The following is a 17973-nucleotide window of genomic DNA, read 5'->3' as shown; positions in this document are numbered from 1 at the left end:
ACTGACTGCTTAAGACTAAATGTAGGTGGTATTATTTTCCCAGGTGGCAACATTAAATTTAACCTTAAGTTCTTTTTTTCTGTTTCAGTAAGAGGGATAGATGTGAAAATGCATTGTTTTATTAAGTTATGAAAAGATTGATGAAGAATTTCCTGCAATGCAGAGGTAGAAGAGATTATTGAGTGACTTTATTTAGCCTTCCAGCTAATTTTTATTTCTCAGTCAGAAACTGTTCTTTACCATGGGGCCATCTGGTTCAAGTTCCTTCACTGCACTTTTGGATCCAGGGATGAAAGTGTGGCTAAGTGTTGTAGAGACCTGGTAGAAAACTGGTCTCCAGATATGTAATGCTATTTCAGTATTAAAGCTGTACACAATGATTTCCTGTTATTGTGCTTATAGATGACTGACCTCTTAAGATTGTTATAGTAAATATTGTCCAAGGCCTAGCACTCCTGATAGGAAACAAGTTCCATCAGATTTGAGCATCAACATAACTAAAGAGTATCTTCCATCTGAAGTCCCTCTCCTCCTCCCAACAAATTGCAGTTGGTCTTCCCAGCTCTATTTTCTGTCTTGACAAATGGTAATATATGTTAGAGACCTGCTCTAACTTCACAATTTAAGCTTGGTTTTTTTTTCTTGCAAATGCTTAATAAATGATTTTCAGGTGAAATTCAGGAAGCCCTATTTTGAGAGCTGTATTGGCTTCTTCTTTAGTTTGTTTTGGCGTTTTAAGGAGATGTTTCTTGCTGCTTAAATTCCCTCAAAATATGTTTTTTTTTTTAAGCCAGGAATTCCAGCAAGAATTTGGACTTCAGTTCTTTTTTGCTAATTCAACTAAAATTTCATGTATTACTTTTAAACTGCCTAATGCCAGTTTCCCATATTGTGAAGGATGGTTGTATTGTATTCTCAGAGGTTGCTTGCAAAATTTTTCCATTACTGTGTGAGGTGTTTTTAATGACATGTTGGTGGAAGGCCCTTAAGAAGAGCAAACTGGTTTTGCTACTCTATCTGCTGTTGATAAGAATAACATCTTGTGCCCAGAGTTCTGCTCTAAAATCAATTAAACAAGGCCTGTATACAGAGATTTGAGGGCAATTTTTGTCTTTATGTTCTTCTCCTAGTACCATGAGCTCACGACACTCTGCCAGCCCTGTTGTTTTCACCAGTGCCAGAAGCTCACCTAAAGAAGAGCTTCATTCTGCTACTTCTCCCCAGCTTGCACCTTCTTTCTCCTCCTCCTCTTCCTCCTCATCTGGTCCTAGGACTTTCTACCCTCGCCAGGGTGCTACTAGCAAGTATCTGATCGGATGGAAAAAGCCAGAAGGGACAATAAACTCAGTGGGTTTTATGGATTCAAGAAAGTAAGACTGGTTTTTTTTTTTTTCTTGTTTGATCATTTGCTTTAATTGTAAAAGAAACATTTTGGTCTGTGACAGCTCTCTGTAGAGAAGAACTCAAGACTGTTCAATACAATGGTTCATATTCTGTAGAACTTAATCTCTAATCTAGTCTTCTTGGAGTATGGTTTAAGTATTTGATAGTTGGCTAATCTCATTCCCTGTTAACTTGTAAAAGTTGGGGGTTTTATAATTTCTAGAAAGCTCTATGGATTTCAGTCCTATTAAAGCTTATCTTTTCTCGGGACTACTTAAAGGTGACTCAAAATTCTATTTGAGCAAATATTAAAAATCGTCTTATTGTAGAGCCTGAGTTTTACTTAAACCTCTCATCCATGTAGTAGTACCATGCATGTTGTGTATTAACACTGGCATTCCATGTTGCCTTGTTAAATTGCTGCCAGTATCCAGTCTAACTGGCTTAAAACTTAAAGCAAGCCAAGGTATCTCAGCTTTACAATATGCAAGCATCTCTTTTGAAAGAGAAATTGAGAAACAACTTACTGGTGAAAATATTGTTAAGTATGACTCAAAAAGCAAGTAGTTCAGAAAGCCTATTTCAAAGTAATTTATTCAAACCTTCTTGACTGTTACTGAGTCAGGCACAGTATCCCTGGATGATACCAAGAGCTGACTGTCAAAAGGAAATGGTGAAACTTTGTGATAATTACATTATAAAAAGCCAGTTGAAATATTAAAGAAACTTGGTGATTTGCTGCTTATGGGCTTACTGACGACACGTGTTTTTATGTTTGTACAGAATATATTTTATTTTAACGGATTCAGTCCCTTATTGGGAAAATGTATTACATTAACCTTTCAATTATTTAATTGTATTGCTAGTTGATGCTTTTAAACAAGCTTAGTGCTCCCACAGGTATCCACTAAGGTGAGTCTCTGCTATAGTAGTGAAATTTCTTCCATCCTCTGTGCCCTCTACTTAAATACTTTCTTTTAAAAACTTTGAGGGTGCTATAATTCTTGTTTCATTCATACCTCCTGCCCCAGGGCTTTGAGACCTGAATGTGTCTGTTCCATTTCATTTAAGACGTCACCAGAGCGATGGCAATGAAATGGCGCACCCTCGGCTGCGGGCATCGGCAAGAGACCTGCGGGCGTCCCCAAAGCGAGCGTCCAAGTCCACTGTTGAAGAGGAGCTGAAGAAGTTGATAGATCTTGATAGCCCAACACCTGAATCCCAGAAGAATTTTAAGGTATGTTAAAGAGAGAGATAGGATATTTTCTGTTCTCATCCATAGCAAGAAAATAAAATGCAAGGCAATCCGTGAATTCTTATCATGGACAGAAAATAATCTCTTTGTAGCTGATTACTTCAGAACCAATTTGTTGAAAAGTTTCATTACTACAGTCTCTGCAATATTATTACAACTTTGTGTGCTGATTTAAAGAGACTAATATGCCAAATTGCAAAGAATAGTACTGCTGGGTTATGGAAAATCCTGTAGTGTTGTCTTACATATTTTAACTGTTCTTCTCTGATTGCATCACTAGACAGTGGCTTACTGACAGTACTGAAATTCCTTGCAACAAGCACTTTTATACCTCACTAATCCTGTTACCAAAAATGATCCCTAAACTTAAGCCTATTTTTTTGCAGAATAGTTAGAAACATTTCCTGATGTGTTTCAAAATACATTGAATAACTTGTAAGTGCATGTATTGATTTTTAGAATCCATAATCCAGAAGGGAATATCTTGATTTCTAGTCTTCATGTACAGCCAGTGCTTGTCATCCAGAGCCCACATTGTTTCCACAGCAACCATGCAGAAGAGAGAGCTGTAACTTCATTTTTTGCTAGTGAAAACCTGAAGTGGCTTGTTAAAGTTTGTAAGTGTGGCTTCCATGCACAGATTATTTAAGATGGTGCATTTGAGGCCAGAGATTAAAAAAACTTGTTATTGGCAAGATAACATTTTCTTAGGCTTGTGGTAGTTCTGAGGGGAACTGGGACATGAGTGATGCACACACCTCCTGTTGATTGTTTCGAGCAAGAGAATTGTTCTCATTCCAAAATATCTTCCCAAGTTTGCTGTTTTTCTGCTGTGGGGTTAGCAAATCAGTTCTTACTCTGATCTTTATTTCCTGATTGCATTTTTGATAAATTTCAGCAAGTTAAAAACATTCTGTCACACCAGTAAATTGCATCTTAAAACTAAAATGGCATTTTAAAACCAACTTAATTCTGCCCACTGTATGAATTAGATCTCATTTTACAGAAGTCTTACAGCAAAAAAAAATTTGACTGAATTTCAACCAAACAGTAAAGAAATGTTATGCTTTAGAGACAGCTGTGTTGCTATAGGCTTCATGAAAATCAGAGTCTCTGCTGGTTGGAATGGTCATGATAGCAGCTCTCTGGTACTGGCCTAAGAGTGCAAAACTCCTGGCTACCCCAGCCCTGCTTTCTCCTGTATGGAGCATGGAGGAAGGTGGGCTGATGGTGGATTTAAGACACAAGCTCTCTTATTCATGGGAGTGCTTTTGATTCAAATACTTCTGAAAACCCACAGCAGTGGTGGGTATTCTTGTTGTTCGCTAACAGGAGATTTCTAATTAGCTGGCATTTGCTGGTGCTGGGGCTGCAGTAGGGCAGCCAGTCCTGTGCAACGGTGTAACTCTGGTTTGTGCAGCATTCAGGCTCTTTCTGTATCCATTTCTCTGCTACATATCAGCTCTGAAGTCAGCAATGGCTGCTTGAGATTTCCACTCCAGAAGTTTGAAGGGCATTTAAAAGTAAGAATGTGAAATAGGCAAAAAAAACCTATATATGTTACCTACTTACAACCTCCTTAAAAGCCAATTCCTTCAGTTCTTTTTCTTGTCCATTCTGAAAAGATGCTATGTAAACACTTGTTTTCTTACTTAAAAAAAGTTTTAAAAATTATTTCAAGTTTCTTTATTGATTATTTTTTTCTCATTTCTTTTTATTTGTGTTTATGAATGTATAGTCACACACTCTGTCCTGTCAGTCTCCCTTTCCCAGCACTCCTACCACAAGGCGTGCCTTGCAAAGGACTTTGTCAGATGAGAGTATTTACAGTGGTCAAAGGGAGCACTTCTTCACCTCGCGGGCCTCGCTCCTGGACCAAGCCATGCCAAATGATGTTCTGTTCACCAGCACCTACCCTTCTCTCCCAAAGTCACTGCCCCTACGGAGACCATCCTACACTTTGGGAATGAAATCACTACATGGTAAGTGGATTTCCCATTTTTCGACTTCCAGAGGAATCCTTTGTGAATCATCTTGGGGGAAATGTTTGTTACAGCAATTGGTAGTTCCATCTTTATTTTGCTCAGATGAGGAGAGTCCAGTCACATGACTGAAAATGTAAAAAAGGGACAGGAATTTAATTTTTTTCCCTCCCTTCAGTGGGTATAAGATGGCATGACTGGTCATGCATTTGCCTTGTAGAGGGAGCACAGAAATTTGCCTCACTGGCTGCAAGTTTCTCTCATTTCTTCCAAGAGTCATCTAGATCAGTTGGACCAATGGACAAATAATTTATGCTTGATTATCCACCAGAGAGAACTTCAGGTGTCAGTTCCTTACTGTGGGATTCCAGGAACAAAATTTGATTAGGAAAATGATACAGAAGTGGGTGGACATTTAGATACACAGCTATACCAGATACAGCTTTTATTGTGCCAACTGTTCAATTGTTTTTAAATGAATTCCCGTACATGAATTACTTATTTTAGTTACACAGTTAACCAGAAAAGCTTATTTGTAAAGTGCTGTCAAGAAGACACTCAGCTTTCTTTCATTAGTTTACTGAAAAGTCTCAGTCTGATTATTTGATGGATTGTGTGTCACTGCACGTGAATGTCACAGTGAGAAATGGAATTTTCACAGGTTCCCACTGTACTTCGTAACTGAGTGTGTTTTCCAGAAATAGAGGTAGATCTCAGGGTAGGATTCTGCAATGTTTTCTGAAGAAATACATATCTGCTCTGATTTATTCATGTTTTAGTATGTTTCAAGAGGAAAATGCAAGGCCTATCAATAGATTCAACTCACTCTAGTGGGCCCTAAGCACACTCTGTATTTAGCTACACAGGATGCATTTGACAGTGAAGGCTGATGAAGAAATCTATTTTAAATTCTTTTCATCTGACTGTGATCACCAGGCATCAGTTTTCAGTGTTGAACCTGACATTTTCCTGAGCTGTTGTGTCTGTATAACGTGTTTCTTGCATAAGAGTTAGGAAACTGAGCTCTTTTCATTTCTGTTTTTTATATGCACTAAAATAACTTTGTAGACTTGGTGATGCTTGCAGCTGGGTGGAGGATTTGGTTTCTGAGGACTTGGGGGCAGAAGATTAATGATGCCACCAGAGTACAAGTGGAAAGCAGCACTTTGTCTCTTTTCATTTAAATGCTGTATTTTCCAAATAGAAAACTACAAAACCTTCTTTTGTTACCATGTTCTCTTCCACCCTAAACTAATAACTCCTCCTAGCTCATAACCTTTCTACCTCTGTCAACAAAATAAGATTTTCCATTTTCTATAAAACGTAGGGGCTGCATGATAAAAGGACCAGCTATTTGATTGGCACACAAATTGTCTTCCCACACACACTTTGCTGAGAAAAGGATTAAATAAACTAGATATTTAGTACCATAAGTATTTGTTAGCTTCCAGTTACTCAAAATTCTTTAAATTCAAAGATTCTAGAGCACATCCATTTTTTAGAGGAAAAATGTTGAGCTAAAAATGCTCGCATTTGTTCATCTGCCTTAACAATCCAACATTTTTAAAACAAGTAGCTTTTCAAATACTTATGTTTTTATCTAATTGCATGTATCTTTTCACTAATTAGAAATATTTTCATGTTAACAACCTCCAAAATAACTATTTCAAGAGCTAAGACAAAAATCCTCAGTGTTAATAATACTGAATGTAACAAAATAAAATGTAACAAAATTACATTTAAAAAAAGTAAATACACACAGACACAAAAAAAAAATCATGATTTCTGAGCCAAGAAGTGAATGCAGTGTAACTTTTCTGGTCACTGTTCCCCAGGCAGCAATATGATTTAGCTGAAGTTCTTATGAATTATTTTAGTTATTGAAGTTACATAGTTATTAGGCTATCAAAAAAAAAAAGGGGGGAAGGGGAATTAAACGGCACAACTCAGGCATTTTGGCATTGTATCCTGCCTGTCACACTGTCTTTCTGTTCTGTATGATCCAAGCAGACTCTTTTCCCTTGTCTTCTCAGCAGCTTCCTCCCAATTGCCCAGTCCATCTTCTCACCCCTACATCTCTCTCTACTGCCTACAAAGTTTTCAAAACTTCTTTACATCTTGACAGAGGGCATGAGAAAGGATGCTGCTTCTGAGCTTACACATGTGACCAGGCATTTCACATTTTTTGGTTGTCCAGCCAGTAAACTGAAATAAAGTAGATAATTCTTGGTTGAAAGTTTGGTGTTGCCCTAATTAGTGGTGAAAATCTAAGTGCTTTACTTCTGTTGTTTTAATTTGCGGAAAAATGACAGGGATTTTGAATCCTTCTTTCAAGCTTGCCAATGCTTTTTTCCATAGAGAGCCCTGTAACAGCTTATAGGTGGGTGTGGCTATTTTTTAGTAAAGATCTGAAGGTTTCACTGAACTGCTGAGAGATGGGCAATGCTCTGGAAGTAATTTTAAGGGTTTTCTTGTTCTGATTCACCTTGGTAGGCTTAATTCGGCTCCATTGGTTTACAAGATGGTAAAGAGGAAGGAAAAAATCTCACAGTTTTGGGTTGGTTTTGGGTTTTTTTTTGGGGCACTTAGCTGAAAAGATGAAGGCAAGTTAGAAAGGAGGTGAATGTGCTGGCTTTAGCAAACTGCTTTGTGAAGGGCTGTATCTGGTGAACTGTAGTTGGTCAAACATTCTTCTGAATTTTGGCTGATCTTGAAAAGTGCTATGCCAGAAAAGTTAAGAACAGGGTATTCAGTATATTAGGAATTTTCAGGTATTTTCATGGAGTATATAATCTATTCTGCATTGCTCCAGGAGAGTTTTCTGCCTCAGACAGCTCCCTCACAGATATCCAGGAGCAAAGACGGCAGCCCATGCCAGACCCTGGTCTTATGCCATTGCCTGATTCTGCCTCTGATCTAGACTGGTCAAACTTGGTAGATGCTGCCAAAGCTTTTGAAGGTAAGTTTTCACAATACAACACTTAGGAAGCTGGTCTTTGTGCACACTTTGTTAAGGACTGTGGGGTTTGTGTTTGTTTGGATTTATTTTAATCCTGACTTTTAGTTTTTTTGTTCTTAGTTTTCTTCTTAGTCTGAAGCTTAAGCTCATTTAAAATACTGACTGAAGTGTCAAGAGCCTGAAACTTCATATGTAATAGTCAGATACCATTTCTTCATACTGGAATTCCTCAGTGGTATGGTTTGGCCAAATCTTCATGAAACTGGTCACTTTTCATTTCATGTAAAACAGTTGCAGGCAGCTGGTCTGGGAAAAGGCACAAAAGTGCAAAAATAAAGTCATATAGTAGGAGAAAAGCACACTAAATATTGCTTGCTTACTGCACTAGTGAGAAGTACGTCTCGTGCAGCTGCAGTTTGCTACAAGATAATTTGGGAAATACGCCTTGTTGTAAAATACGTTTTCATTGCCTCTGCATACCCTGAAGATGTAGTTTTACATGCAAGTGTTGTTTCATCCTATGGCATTTTCCATCTCCATGACTCTTGGTAAACTGAAGAGAACTGTAAACTGTCTAGATACATTTGAACTTAAAATTAAAACTTAAAATGCAGTTTAGACTAAAGAGAATTTATGTTACTAGAATCCAATGGAAAAATCTAAGTGTGTGAAACAGAAGTGCCCATTCCTAGTATCTGCATAAATGCTGTCCCACCTTCATGGAAGTGTTTTTTCACTTATCTTGAATCTTTTAGACCTTATTCAACACAGTTGGAGAAGTCTGAAGTAATTTGATTTCTTGACTGTTCTCTGGTAGTAGCCTTAGATATCATTAGCACAGTGGGTGTCTCTGAGTGTTTAGAGTACTCGTGTCCTCTGCTCTGTTGTCACAGGAGTTGTAGGAGCAGCTTGGCTCATATTTGAGCTGTACAGTTTTGAAAAGAGTATTCAATGTAAGACATGGTCCTCAAGAGAAGATGAATTTGTAGTGATGTTTTTTTCATCACCACATATGGGTGAAACTCAGGTTTTTAACACATTTCTTTCTGGTTGGCAGTTTCTCTTTAAAGGATCCCCTCATTTTTGGTGTGATTTATTTGACTGTCCTCATTAACCTGAATCCCTCACTTGGTAGGCCCCAGACTCACTCGTGTTTCTCTTCAGAAGTGTGAACACAGTCACTGTGGTCAAGATAACAAACTGACAGCTCAGATGAAGAAAAGCTGGAGTAATGTGTTAGCTGTCAGCTTCAAATCACTGCTATAAAAATACATTCAAATTTGACTTTGAGAAGGATCTCAATATAATTCCATTGGTGTTTGGTTGTTTGGTCTCAGTATCCCAGTCTCTGGTCTCTGACAAGTGCCAGTAGGGATTGACACATACCAAGGAACCTAAATTCTGATTTGTGATCCTGAACACCTCCTCTCCACCATTGATTGGTGTCCTCAGCACAAGCCCCTGAAATTACAAATTGTGGTATCTGTACCAGCTGAAAGAAAAACTGCCTGAATACCTGAGCTACACCAACCTGTACTATAAAAATTTACCAAAGAGAAAAAGACAATACTCTTCTGTTTCCAGTGAGAGCCCAACAGCTGCTGAGGTTAATTTATTAAGCTAAAGTTTTTATACTGCTGTCTGTCACACCATGTGACAGTGTTTTAGAGATGTGTTAGAACATTTGAACAGTTACAGGACAAGAAATACACACACAAGGCAGGAAAGAGGTTTCATGTTTCAATCTGAAAATGTTTTATAAAACATAAGAAAAAAATTTCAGGTTCTGAAAAATTACATGAGTCAAATTGCACACAGTGAGCTTTTCCTTCCTCAAGATAAAGCTATTCTTTATAGAGTGAAAGAAGTGAAATAGAGTTGCTAAGTTATTGGGTGGTGTCATGCAGTCATACCCAGGAAGATCTGCACAGTGCTGCTTGTGCCAGAGCCAATACTTTCTGACTCCAGTACAGTGGCAAGCCTGGTGCAAACACTTTCACTGCCAGTTTGCTTCCATCAAGTGGACATTGGTATGACATATCATCACTTTACCTTGCTTGAAACAGACTGAAATTGCTGAAGTGCTGCAGTGTAGCTGTTGTGCTGTGCATGAACAAATAATCATTACTGCTGCCATTGTTTTTCTCTGTATGTTTGCCTTCTCAGTTCAGCGAGCTTCATTCTTTGCTGCTGCTGATGAAAATCACAGACCTGTGAGCGCTGCTTCCAGCAGTGATCAGGCTGAGGACCAGCTTACTGCACAGATAAAGCCTTATACAGGGTAAGTAAATACACCAGATGTGCAGGCTTTCCCAGCTACAAACCAAGGGAAAGAGTAGGGATGTCTTCATTTGGAAGCCATCTCCAGGCTTCATGCAGTAACTCTTCGGAAGTTCTCATGAAGATGGAGTTGGGAGGTGAAAATAAAAGAATTATAAGTCCAGTTGAATCTTTTTGCAGGTTTTTTCTTGTCTGAGATGTTCATGAAACTATCCAAAGCAATGGTTAATTCAAGGCATATACAGTGATTTCAAGTAGAAAGAAGTCAAGTGATGGGATGACCCCAAGTAATCATGAGTTAAATTTGCTCTGTTGTTTAATGTGCTGTATGTGTTCCATGTACTGTTTATTATGTTTATTTTGTGACCCCTTGGTGCACACAAATGCATGCCTTCATAAAGGCACTTGGTATAGACAAAGCTTCTAGCTACCCCATGTGAAGGCAGTAAATCATATCGATACCTGTTCTTGTTTCCTGCTTTCAACAGTAAAGAATCCCCTCCAACTCTTGCCTCTAAAGTGGACCAACTGGAAGGTTTGCTGAAGATGCTGCAAGAAGATCTAAGGAAGGTAAGCATTTCATCTACAGAAGGATTTATATGACATGTATTTAGTTGGTGCTTGGTGGTGCTAATAACTGTGTAATCCTGCTTTGCCATGCCTGAGCCTGTGACAGTCTCATCCTGGTATGAGAAAAAGACATTTCTTTGCTACTTTTCTCAGGCTTCTAATTATGCATGGCTGGGATGGGGTGTCTGAATTTGTAGGCGTTTGATTCCTCTGCTTAAATTAGGAGGGTGATTCACAGTACCTCCACTCCCAATTCAGGTAACACTGCAAAAGGCTTGAAGTTAGTCCATAAAAATGTATCCTGCTGATGAAAAGTTGGCAGTGCTATCTAAACCTGTAATTTCTGCAGTGGAAACTTCCTGTATTGTTTTAATGCCTACTTGGTCCAAGAAGGCTCTGCAGTAGTGAGATGAAGTCTCTTAGCTGGGAAAGTGTTTGCAGAAAGATTCCCTGTCCTTTACTTAGTTAACCATCAGCACTTGTACATACAGAACAGCTCATGGCCAATTTTATTGGACCACCTAGGGAGTCAGCTTCTGTATTGGGATCTAATACAAAGAAATCCTGTTCATGCAATCAGAACATGAGCAAGCAAACATCACTAATGTCCCTTGGATGTAAACCCATGTGTTACTGCACATAAAATCCTTAGAAAGAACGAGACTTACACTCTCTTAAGAGATTCCTGCTGCTCTAGATAGATAGGAAGCATGACCTGAAATTTCTACTAAGATCTCTATTTTTCCTTGGCCTAAGGAAAAAGAGGACAAGGCCAGCCTTCAGGCTGAAGTGCAACATTTGCGGGAAGACAACTTGAGGTTACAGGAGGAATCCCAGAATGCGACTGAAAAGCTGAAGAAATTCACCGAATGGGTTTTCAACACAATTGATATGAACTGAGAACGGTGTACGGGGAAGGAAACTATCTGTTATGAATATTATTACTGGGACTTAAGCTTTAATGCCACCTTAATTATGACATGTGAAAGTATAGTCAGAGCAATTCCCTGTTCTTCATCCTCCAATAACCCTTTTTTGCATCTCTGCGCGCACTCAGAACAATTGCAGATCAACAATCAATGTCTGCCTTTTGTAGAAAAAACAAAGTAAATAATTTTAAAAAGGTAAAATAAAAAAATAAAAGTTTAACTGCTAAAATGTGAATGTCTATTTTTTGCACATTGTCTCTTTATCTGTTATGTACAAAATGATTTGGAGGCCAGGATCAGGCTTGCTGTTCCATCTGCCTCTGTTTCCATTAACTCCTTTCTCTCTGTTTCAGATAATCTGCTTTTCCTTGCAGCTTTGGCAAATATTATGACATCTAGAAAATTAGAAAGAAATGTTTACTTTACTGCTCTTCTAACATTGTTTTCTGAAGTATGCCACAGACAAGGGGATGTAATGCAATGTTTTAGGTGTCTCCTTAGCAAATTGCGCTTGGTTACTAGTGCTACCTTCCCATCCATTGCAGAGAGCGCGTGTCCGTAGTGTATGGTACAGAACAACCAGCATCACAGCTTAGAGAGAGACTAGAGAGGTGAGCCATGGGTCAGGCATATAGTCACGCATCGATTGCATTAGCATTTCTGGTGGCCTTTGTTTCCTGTGGAAACAATGGCTGCAAGTACCTTTACAAACAGCAAAACTAGGCATGCTGCAGTGCATACCACACCAGGCAGGCTGAGACATCAGCAATCCAGCAACAGTGCTCAGTTAAGTACAGCACCCTGCCCTTCCAGGGGAGTCTGGTGCTTGCGTATGTGCAGGAGACTTAAGCTGAAGTTGTAAAGAGATTAAGATTTTTTTTTTTCTCCCCCCTGAAATGTTACCATGGAAAACCACACAAACTATCACTGTGTACCTGCCCTCCCATTCTGTTTCCCTTGCTTTGTCAAATCATAGAGAGATTTGAGAAATCACAGCAGATTTGAGAAAAGTTTATTCAAGTTGTGTTTTGTTGCATGAGAGATCTTATAAATCCTTTACTATGGAAGATAGAGGAATATGTAAAGGGGAATTAGAGAAGTGTATTTTTCAAAGTACTGGGACAGGATTGGAGCTCTGAAATCCTGAGTCCCCAGTGAAATTGTCTCTCACGAGATTTCCCAAACTGCTTCATGCCAGCAAAGTTGATTTCTTGTTCTTTGAAGGAACAGCTAACTTCCACAACGTGTTACCTCTACAGAAAATACCTTTTAGGTGTCAAAATACAGCTTTTAAGCACCACATTCTGCACAGGCATTGGACTGTGCAGTGTGCTGAGAAACCTTTTCTACTCCCTTCTGAGGATCTAGTTACTACCTTAGTAAATATTGCCTTCCATAAAGTGCAGTGTATTTGGGGGTTAATTTCGAGAGCATCCTCTCACTCCCCTTTTATCACATTCTCAAATAAACAGATTAAAATCACTGGCACAGTCTTGTCAAAGACTTCCATGCTCTCTTCAAATCCCTTTTTCACGATATTTAATCTTGCTGCACACAAGTACACACTACACTTCAACCTCAAACTTCATTTGTGATGCTAATCCCCATGGAGTTCTTCTCTAATGTTTTGTCATGGAAATGGATCTCTTTGGAACTATTTCTGGAGTGCTTTTGTAAAGGTTTAGAATGTCTTGGGTTTTTTAATTACTTGTATGAAGGAGATTTATATAATGCCTGATATTATTTGTAAATGGGAAATATTGCTAACATCTCTGAGCATCCTGAAGTCTTGCTTTTATTCTCTTTTATTTTTAAGTTTGGTTTTATTTTATTTCAAAAAATATTTTGGGACTTGGGGCAGACTATTTATTAGAGTTTTGCAACAGAGTTCTTCTTGTATGATGCCTCTGAAGGCTACTTGTAAAATTCTGACAATAAAACTCATTTTAAAGGTTCTTCTAAACCATTTTCTTGGATTTTGTTGGATTTGTTAAGACTTTCCAGAGTGTCCATTTCTTCCTGGTTTTTTTTATGTACCACTTTTCTCAGTACTTATTGATACAGGAGTTCCATTCTCTATTAGATTCCTAATTTTTATCCCTTTGAAGGCCATTACTTGGTAAGTAAAAAACACTTAATCCCTTGTCTTTTTACTTGTACTATCCGTTTGTTTTGTTTTCCAGATCTCCATCTTTCACCTGGGAGATGACCTTGGAAGTGTTTTGAACAGATGTAGTTTTGGCCCACCGGATCAGCATTCCACACAGCTTAAAAATGTGGAACTAGGTCAGTCTGCAGCAAAGTGTCTTCCAGTTCACTGAATAATTCCCTACAAGGCATGTGGGGAAAGAAAATTCATCTCTTTCTAGCATGAAGTTACTGGACCAAGAGAGCTGTGAAGCAGCAAGAATAAATAGAAACATCTGATGAAAAATTGAGGTTGAATCTTGGAAAGAAAACTAGACGCTGTCTTATTATTTGTAATTGGATCCTGGTAGCTGAACTGGAGAAAGCTTCCTTCAGGTCAAGGAGTTTCCCTGTCCACATTCATAATGAATTCATGCTAGAAGTTCCCACACTCCACCACACACAGCGCTAGGTCAGGCTAGACCAGGGCAGGATCCAACTTGCAGGCATCTCCTTGCAGCTGGAGCAGTGACTGGCCTCAGCAGAAGGTGGGTGGATGTGGGAGCAGTGTGGGTAATAAGGACAACCTTCCTGTTTCTCCCATGTTTTATGGTCTTGGAAACAATTTACTATTCCTTGTTTACGTTCCAGTGCAAAGATGTTGTTTCCCTGTGACAAATTTTTGGATTGCTGGATGTGGCTGGTACAGCAGCAGCAATCTGCTTTCTTTCAAAATCCCCCAATCAGAGTGTGGGGATGTCACCACAGAGGGGCTGCAGCCTGCATGATGGATAATACTCTTCCCAAAAGTGGTGCTGGGCATGGCTGACAGGCCAGAGGGTGGTAACTGGGTGTGGTTAGCAGTGAGCTGTGGGGCACACAGGAGCAGGGGTTGTGAGGGGAGAGGCTGGTGGGAAGGGGCCTGGGGGAGCTTGTTATGAGGTTAAGGGAGAGGAGATGGGGTGAAACATTCAGGTTTCACTCATCTGAAAATGTGGTTACTGTATGATAGCTTCTTGTTTCTGTGGGAGGTGTGTTCCAATTCAGTGGACAAGTAGTGTGAGAGCCTTTTCCCCAGTTCTTTCTTTGAGGGAAAGGTCCCCATAAACCAGGCACAGCCTGGGAGGATTGACTGGTTTGCTTCTAAAACCTTTATGTAATTCTCTCATCTCTCAGTGCCTTACTTTGGGCTGACAGCTAACAAATCCTCTTTTTAGGCAGTCAGCTCTCTCCTGGCAGAGAATTCAGCATGGTGTTAGTCCTGTATAAGCAACTTGCTTTGCTGCAAGACAGCAGGGGAACAGGAGGTTGCAGTTTATCTGCTGGTATGGCATCCAAAGCTGGATTCTTTGGAAGAGAGATGATACTGTCCATTCTCCACTGGAGCAGATATGGGCTGTGCTGAGGGAGTTACTAATGGAGGCAAGTTGAGCAATGAGATGATGAGGCTTGTACAGATGCCTTCACCTCTTCCTGATAATGGTGAGGCAGTGGTGAGGAAATCCTTGCTGGGCTTTTTAAGGAAATACTAGGGGGAAAAGAAGCTCATAGAAATATTCAGAGCTCTGAAGTAAGATCCCCTTCCCCCAGCAGCTTTGGCTGGCCATGAGGGGAATGGGGCTGGGAGTTTATGAGTTGAACTTGTTGGAGCCCCAAGACAGGCTGTGGCTGATGGCAGCCACTTACATCTCCTTTCTGTAAGGAAGACCAGCAGCAGCCACTGTTTGGGATCCTGTCCCACTTTCTACAGCAGCAGCCTGAGGAATCAGTCAGCTTTGAGGAGACAGAGCTGCTGGGGACCTTTTAGGGTTTTGCCCCTCTCACTAAGCAAGATCTCAGGAAGCAAGTCCCTCAGTCCAGCTTTTCCAGTGTTTGCATGGATGGACCTGTCTCCTTTCAGAAGGTAATTTCTGAGTATCACAACCTACTTGTGTTTTCCCCAATGTTTTGTGTCAGTGATTTAAAGTGAACTGGGCTGTCTGTAGCACAGCCTGGTGTGGGCAATTGGAGAACTCCTATGGGAAGTAAAACCAGTGTGCTGCTGTAATCTGTACATCCTTACCACACTGCAGGGCTGAGGGCTGCAGAATTTATGATCTCTCACAATGTAACTCAGGTTAGAAGGATATCAGGATGTCTCTTGTCCAGCCAGTTGCTCTGGACTTCACCTAGTTGAGTCTTGAAGAAAAACCTTTGAGCATGGAGATGCACAGTCTTTTTAGGCAAAGCATTACTTTGGTTTCTGTTTTCAGGGTTATTAGAAGAAAGATGTAACCTCAGCAGCAAATGCAGGCTGTGTTTTGCCTACTTTCCAAAAGCTTATGACTCAGGAGTCTGTACCCTCCTTAAAAGTCCACAGCATGTCCTCTGTCTGCAGCTGGCAGCAGAGCACCCACATTTGCCATTTTCCCTTTGGTGAGCCTAGCAGGAAGGAGAAGCCTGCAGCTTGGTAGATGCTAAGTGCTGTTTGCTCCACTCCACTAATCAACTTCCTACAGTCCAGTTCTGATTAATTTCTAGGGATTTCTTTTTTCTGTACTTGGTACTGCTTATTCACGCTTGAATCAGGGCCTAGATTGAGCCCCCTGGTTGTCCTTCACTCTGTGCTGCCTGCAGGAAGGACACACGTGCTGAGGAGCTACAGCTGCGGGCAGAGGATGCTCCTGGCAGCTGAAGAAGCCTGTCAGCTCTTGGCATGCAAAGAAGTCAGAGACTGAAATGAGGATGTATTCCAGGACTAGGACTAAATGTAGTTTCCTAACCTCATGTGGTGATAGTGGCAAATGCCACCAACTACTAACTAAGACGAGATTTCACACCACAGGGGCAAAAACCCAGGGAATTGTCCTAGACCTGTTTAAAAGCTTATTTCTGTTCTTTCCTCTTGCTTTCTCCCACCTCTCCTGCACTTTTCCAGCAGTTTGCTCACTTTGTCTGGTGGCTGCTGACTGCTGTTCTGCTCTTGGGATCTGATGTAGGAAGAGGGGCTGCTCCAATGGTCCTGGCAGCAAAACTGTGTCTGCCTGTGGCTGAGCTGAAAGGTGAGACTGCATCGAGCAATTGAAAGACTTGGCTGAATTGAAAATTGCAGAGCTTGACTGCTCACTTGTTTTGTGAAAGGAACCAAGGCACATTTGCATCTCTTTCTACCTCACACCCATAAGGAGTTTGCTTAGCTGGAGCTGGGAGGCTCAGTGATCACTTCCACTGTATGGAAGGAACAAGCTATGTCATGCCCAAATTGCAGCGTGCCAGGGATAACGCCTGGGAGGTGTCTGCCCATACACAGCAGAAACAATTGCTGTGTGCTTGCCTGGCTTTTCCTCCTACAAAGCTTCTGGCTCAGTCCAGCTCTGCCCAGAGGAGCAGCCCAGACCTCTGTAGTGCCAGCTTCTGCTGCAGGCATTGCATGGATGGGGGATTGGGGGCACTTCATTCTTGTTTCTTCCATGACCCATGCCATTTGATCCTAATAGTGGGATAATATAAGTGTACATCTATTTGCTTTTATCATTCTTTGTAGCGCCTTTATTTTTTTAGAAAAGGTTAGGTGTTTTCAAGCTGTGCACAAGCATCTGAGAAAAGCCATTCTTCCATGTTGTGCTTCACATTAGTAGACTGGTCAGTCACCACCATCTACAAGTCCCAATAGTATTATTGACTAGTAGATTGTTTTGTGACATCCTCTGCTTTACGTTCTTCCTCAGGTGAGGCTCAACACACAGCCTGGGGAAAAAGAAGGGCAGAGAGGAGTACATAGAACTGGCTTCTTGCCCACTCAGTATTTCCCTCTTCCTGCTTGCTTGTGTTCTGCCATATTTAGAGTTGAAATTGGAGAATTTTGCACATGTGAAGTTTTCTAGCTGATCTAGTCTGCTAGAAAGTCCCCCATGGTGAGCTGCACTGTGTTCCCCTAACTGTTCAAGCAAACAAGGAATTGCCTCCTTGATGAAAACTTGATGAGGTTACACCTATAGCATGGAAATGTGTCTGTCTCTTTGTGATTTTTCTTTCAGTGCTTCCCTGGCCTAAAAGCAACACTCAAACTAGCATTAGTTCCATAGCTCTGATTTGTTTGGTCTGATTTTGCAGTTAGATCTCAGTTCTCCACTAAAACCCTGCAGTTTTTAGCCATATTTGATTTTTAAGTGAGCCATCTTTATTAGACAGTCAAAATATGGGTCATAGCTTACATAGGGGAGAGTCATTGGAATCACAGCATGTAGTGTGGGTCTCTGGTGTGCTGTAAGATGTCGTCCCCAAGTCTTGCAGTCTCAGGCCTGTAACCTGCATCCTGTTGTCTTTGTGGCTGGAGTGGGCAGAAATGATGGGAAGTGCCTCAGAGAAAGGTACTGGCAGGCAAAGACCATCCCTGTCTGGGGTCAAGAAAAGGCAGACAAGTTGTTCACACAACAATCACTGGAGGAGCTTCAGCAGTCCTGGACAAGAGCCCTTGAGGTGTTTTCCCAGCAATCTAGGGGCCAGCAG

At 40.5% G+C, this 17973-nt stretch overlaps 1 protein-coding gene across 5 annotated transcripts in view; it reads left to right on the top strand.

Moving 5' to 3' along the window:
• The window catches only part of SIPA1L1 (signal induced proliferation associated 1 like 1), a 198319-nt gene extending 186732 nt beyond the window's left edge, over positions 1-11587 (top strand). For 4 of the 5 annotated variants that reach the window (XM_059473875.1, XM_059473873.1, XM_059473874.1 and 1 more), the window contains 7 exons: positions 1131-1370; positions 2455-2620; positions 4377-4620; positions 7433-7579; positions 9746-9860; positions 10348-10429; positions 11186-11587. In XM_059473875.1, coding sequence (XP_059329858.1) covers positions 1131-1370; positions 2455-2620; positions 4377-4620; positions 7433-7579; positions 9746-9860; positions 10348-10429; positions 11186-11329 — 1138 coding nt within the window. In that variant the 3' untranslated portion in view covers positions 11330-11587. The remainder of the gene's footprint in view (positions 1-1130; positions 1371-2454; positions 2621-4376; positions 4621-7432; positions 7580-9745; positions 9861-10347; positions 10430-11185) is intronic. The other variant, XM_059473876.1, reaches the window with a different exon arrangement.
• Positions 11588-17973: the final 6386 nt, after the last annotated feature.

The sequence above is a fragment of the Ammospiza nelsoni genome, chromosome 6, assembly GCF_027579445.1.
Source record: "Ammospiza nelsoni isolate bAmmNel1 chromosome 6, bAmmNel1.pri, whole genome shotgun sequence".
Classification (NCBI taxonomy): Eukaryota; Metazoa; Chordata; class Aves; order Passeriformes; family Passerellidae; genus Ammospiza; species Ammospiza nelsoni.
The sequence above is the reverse complement of the archived record's forward strand: the minus strand, read 5'-3'. Positions and strand labels throughout refer to the sequence as shown.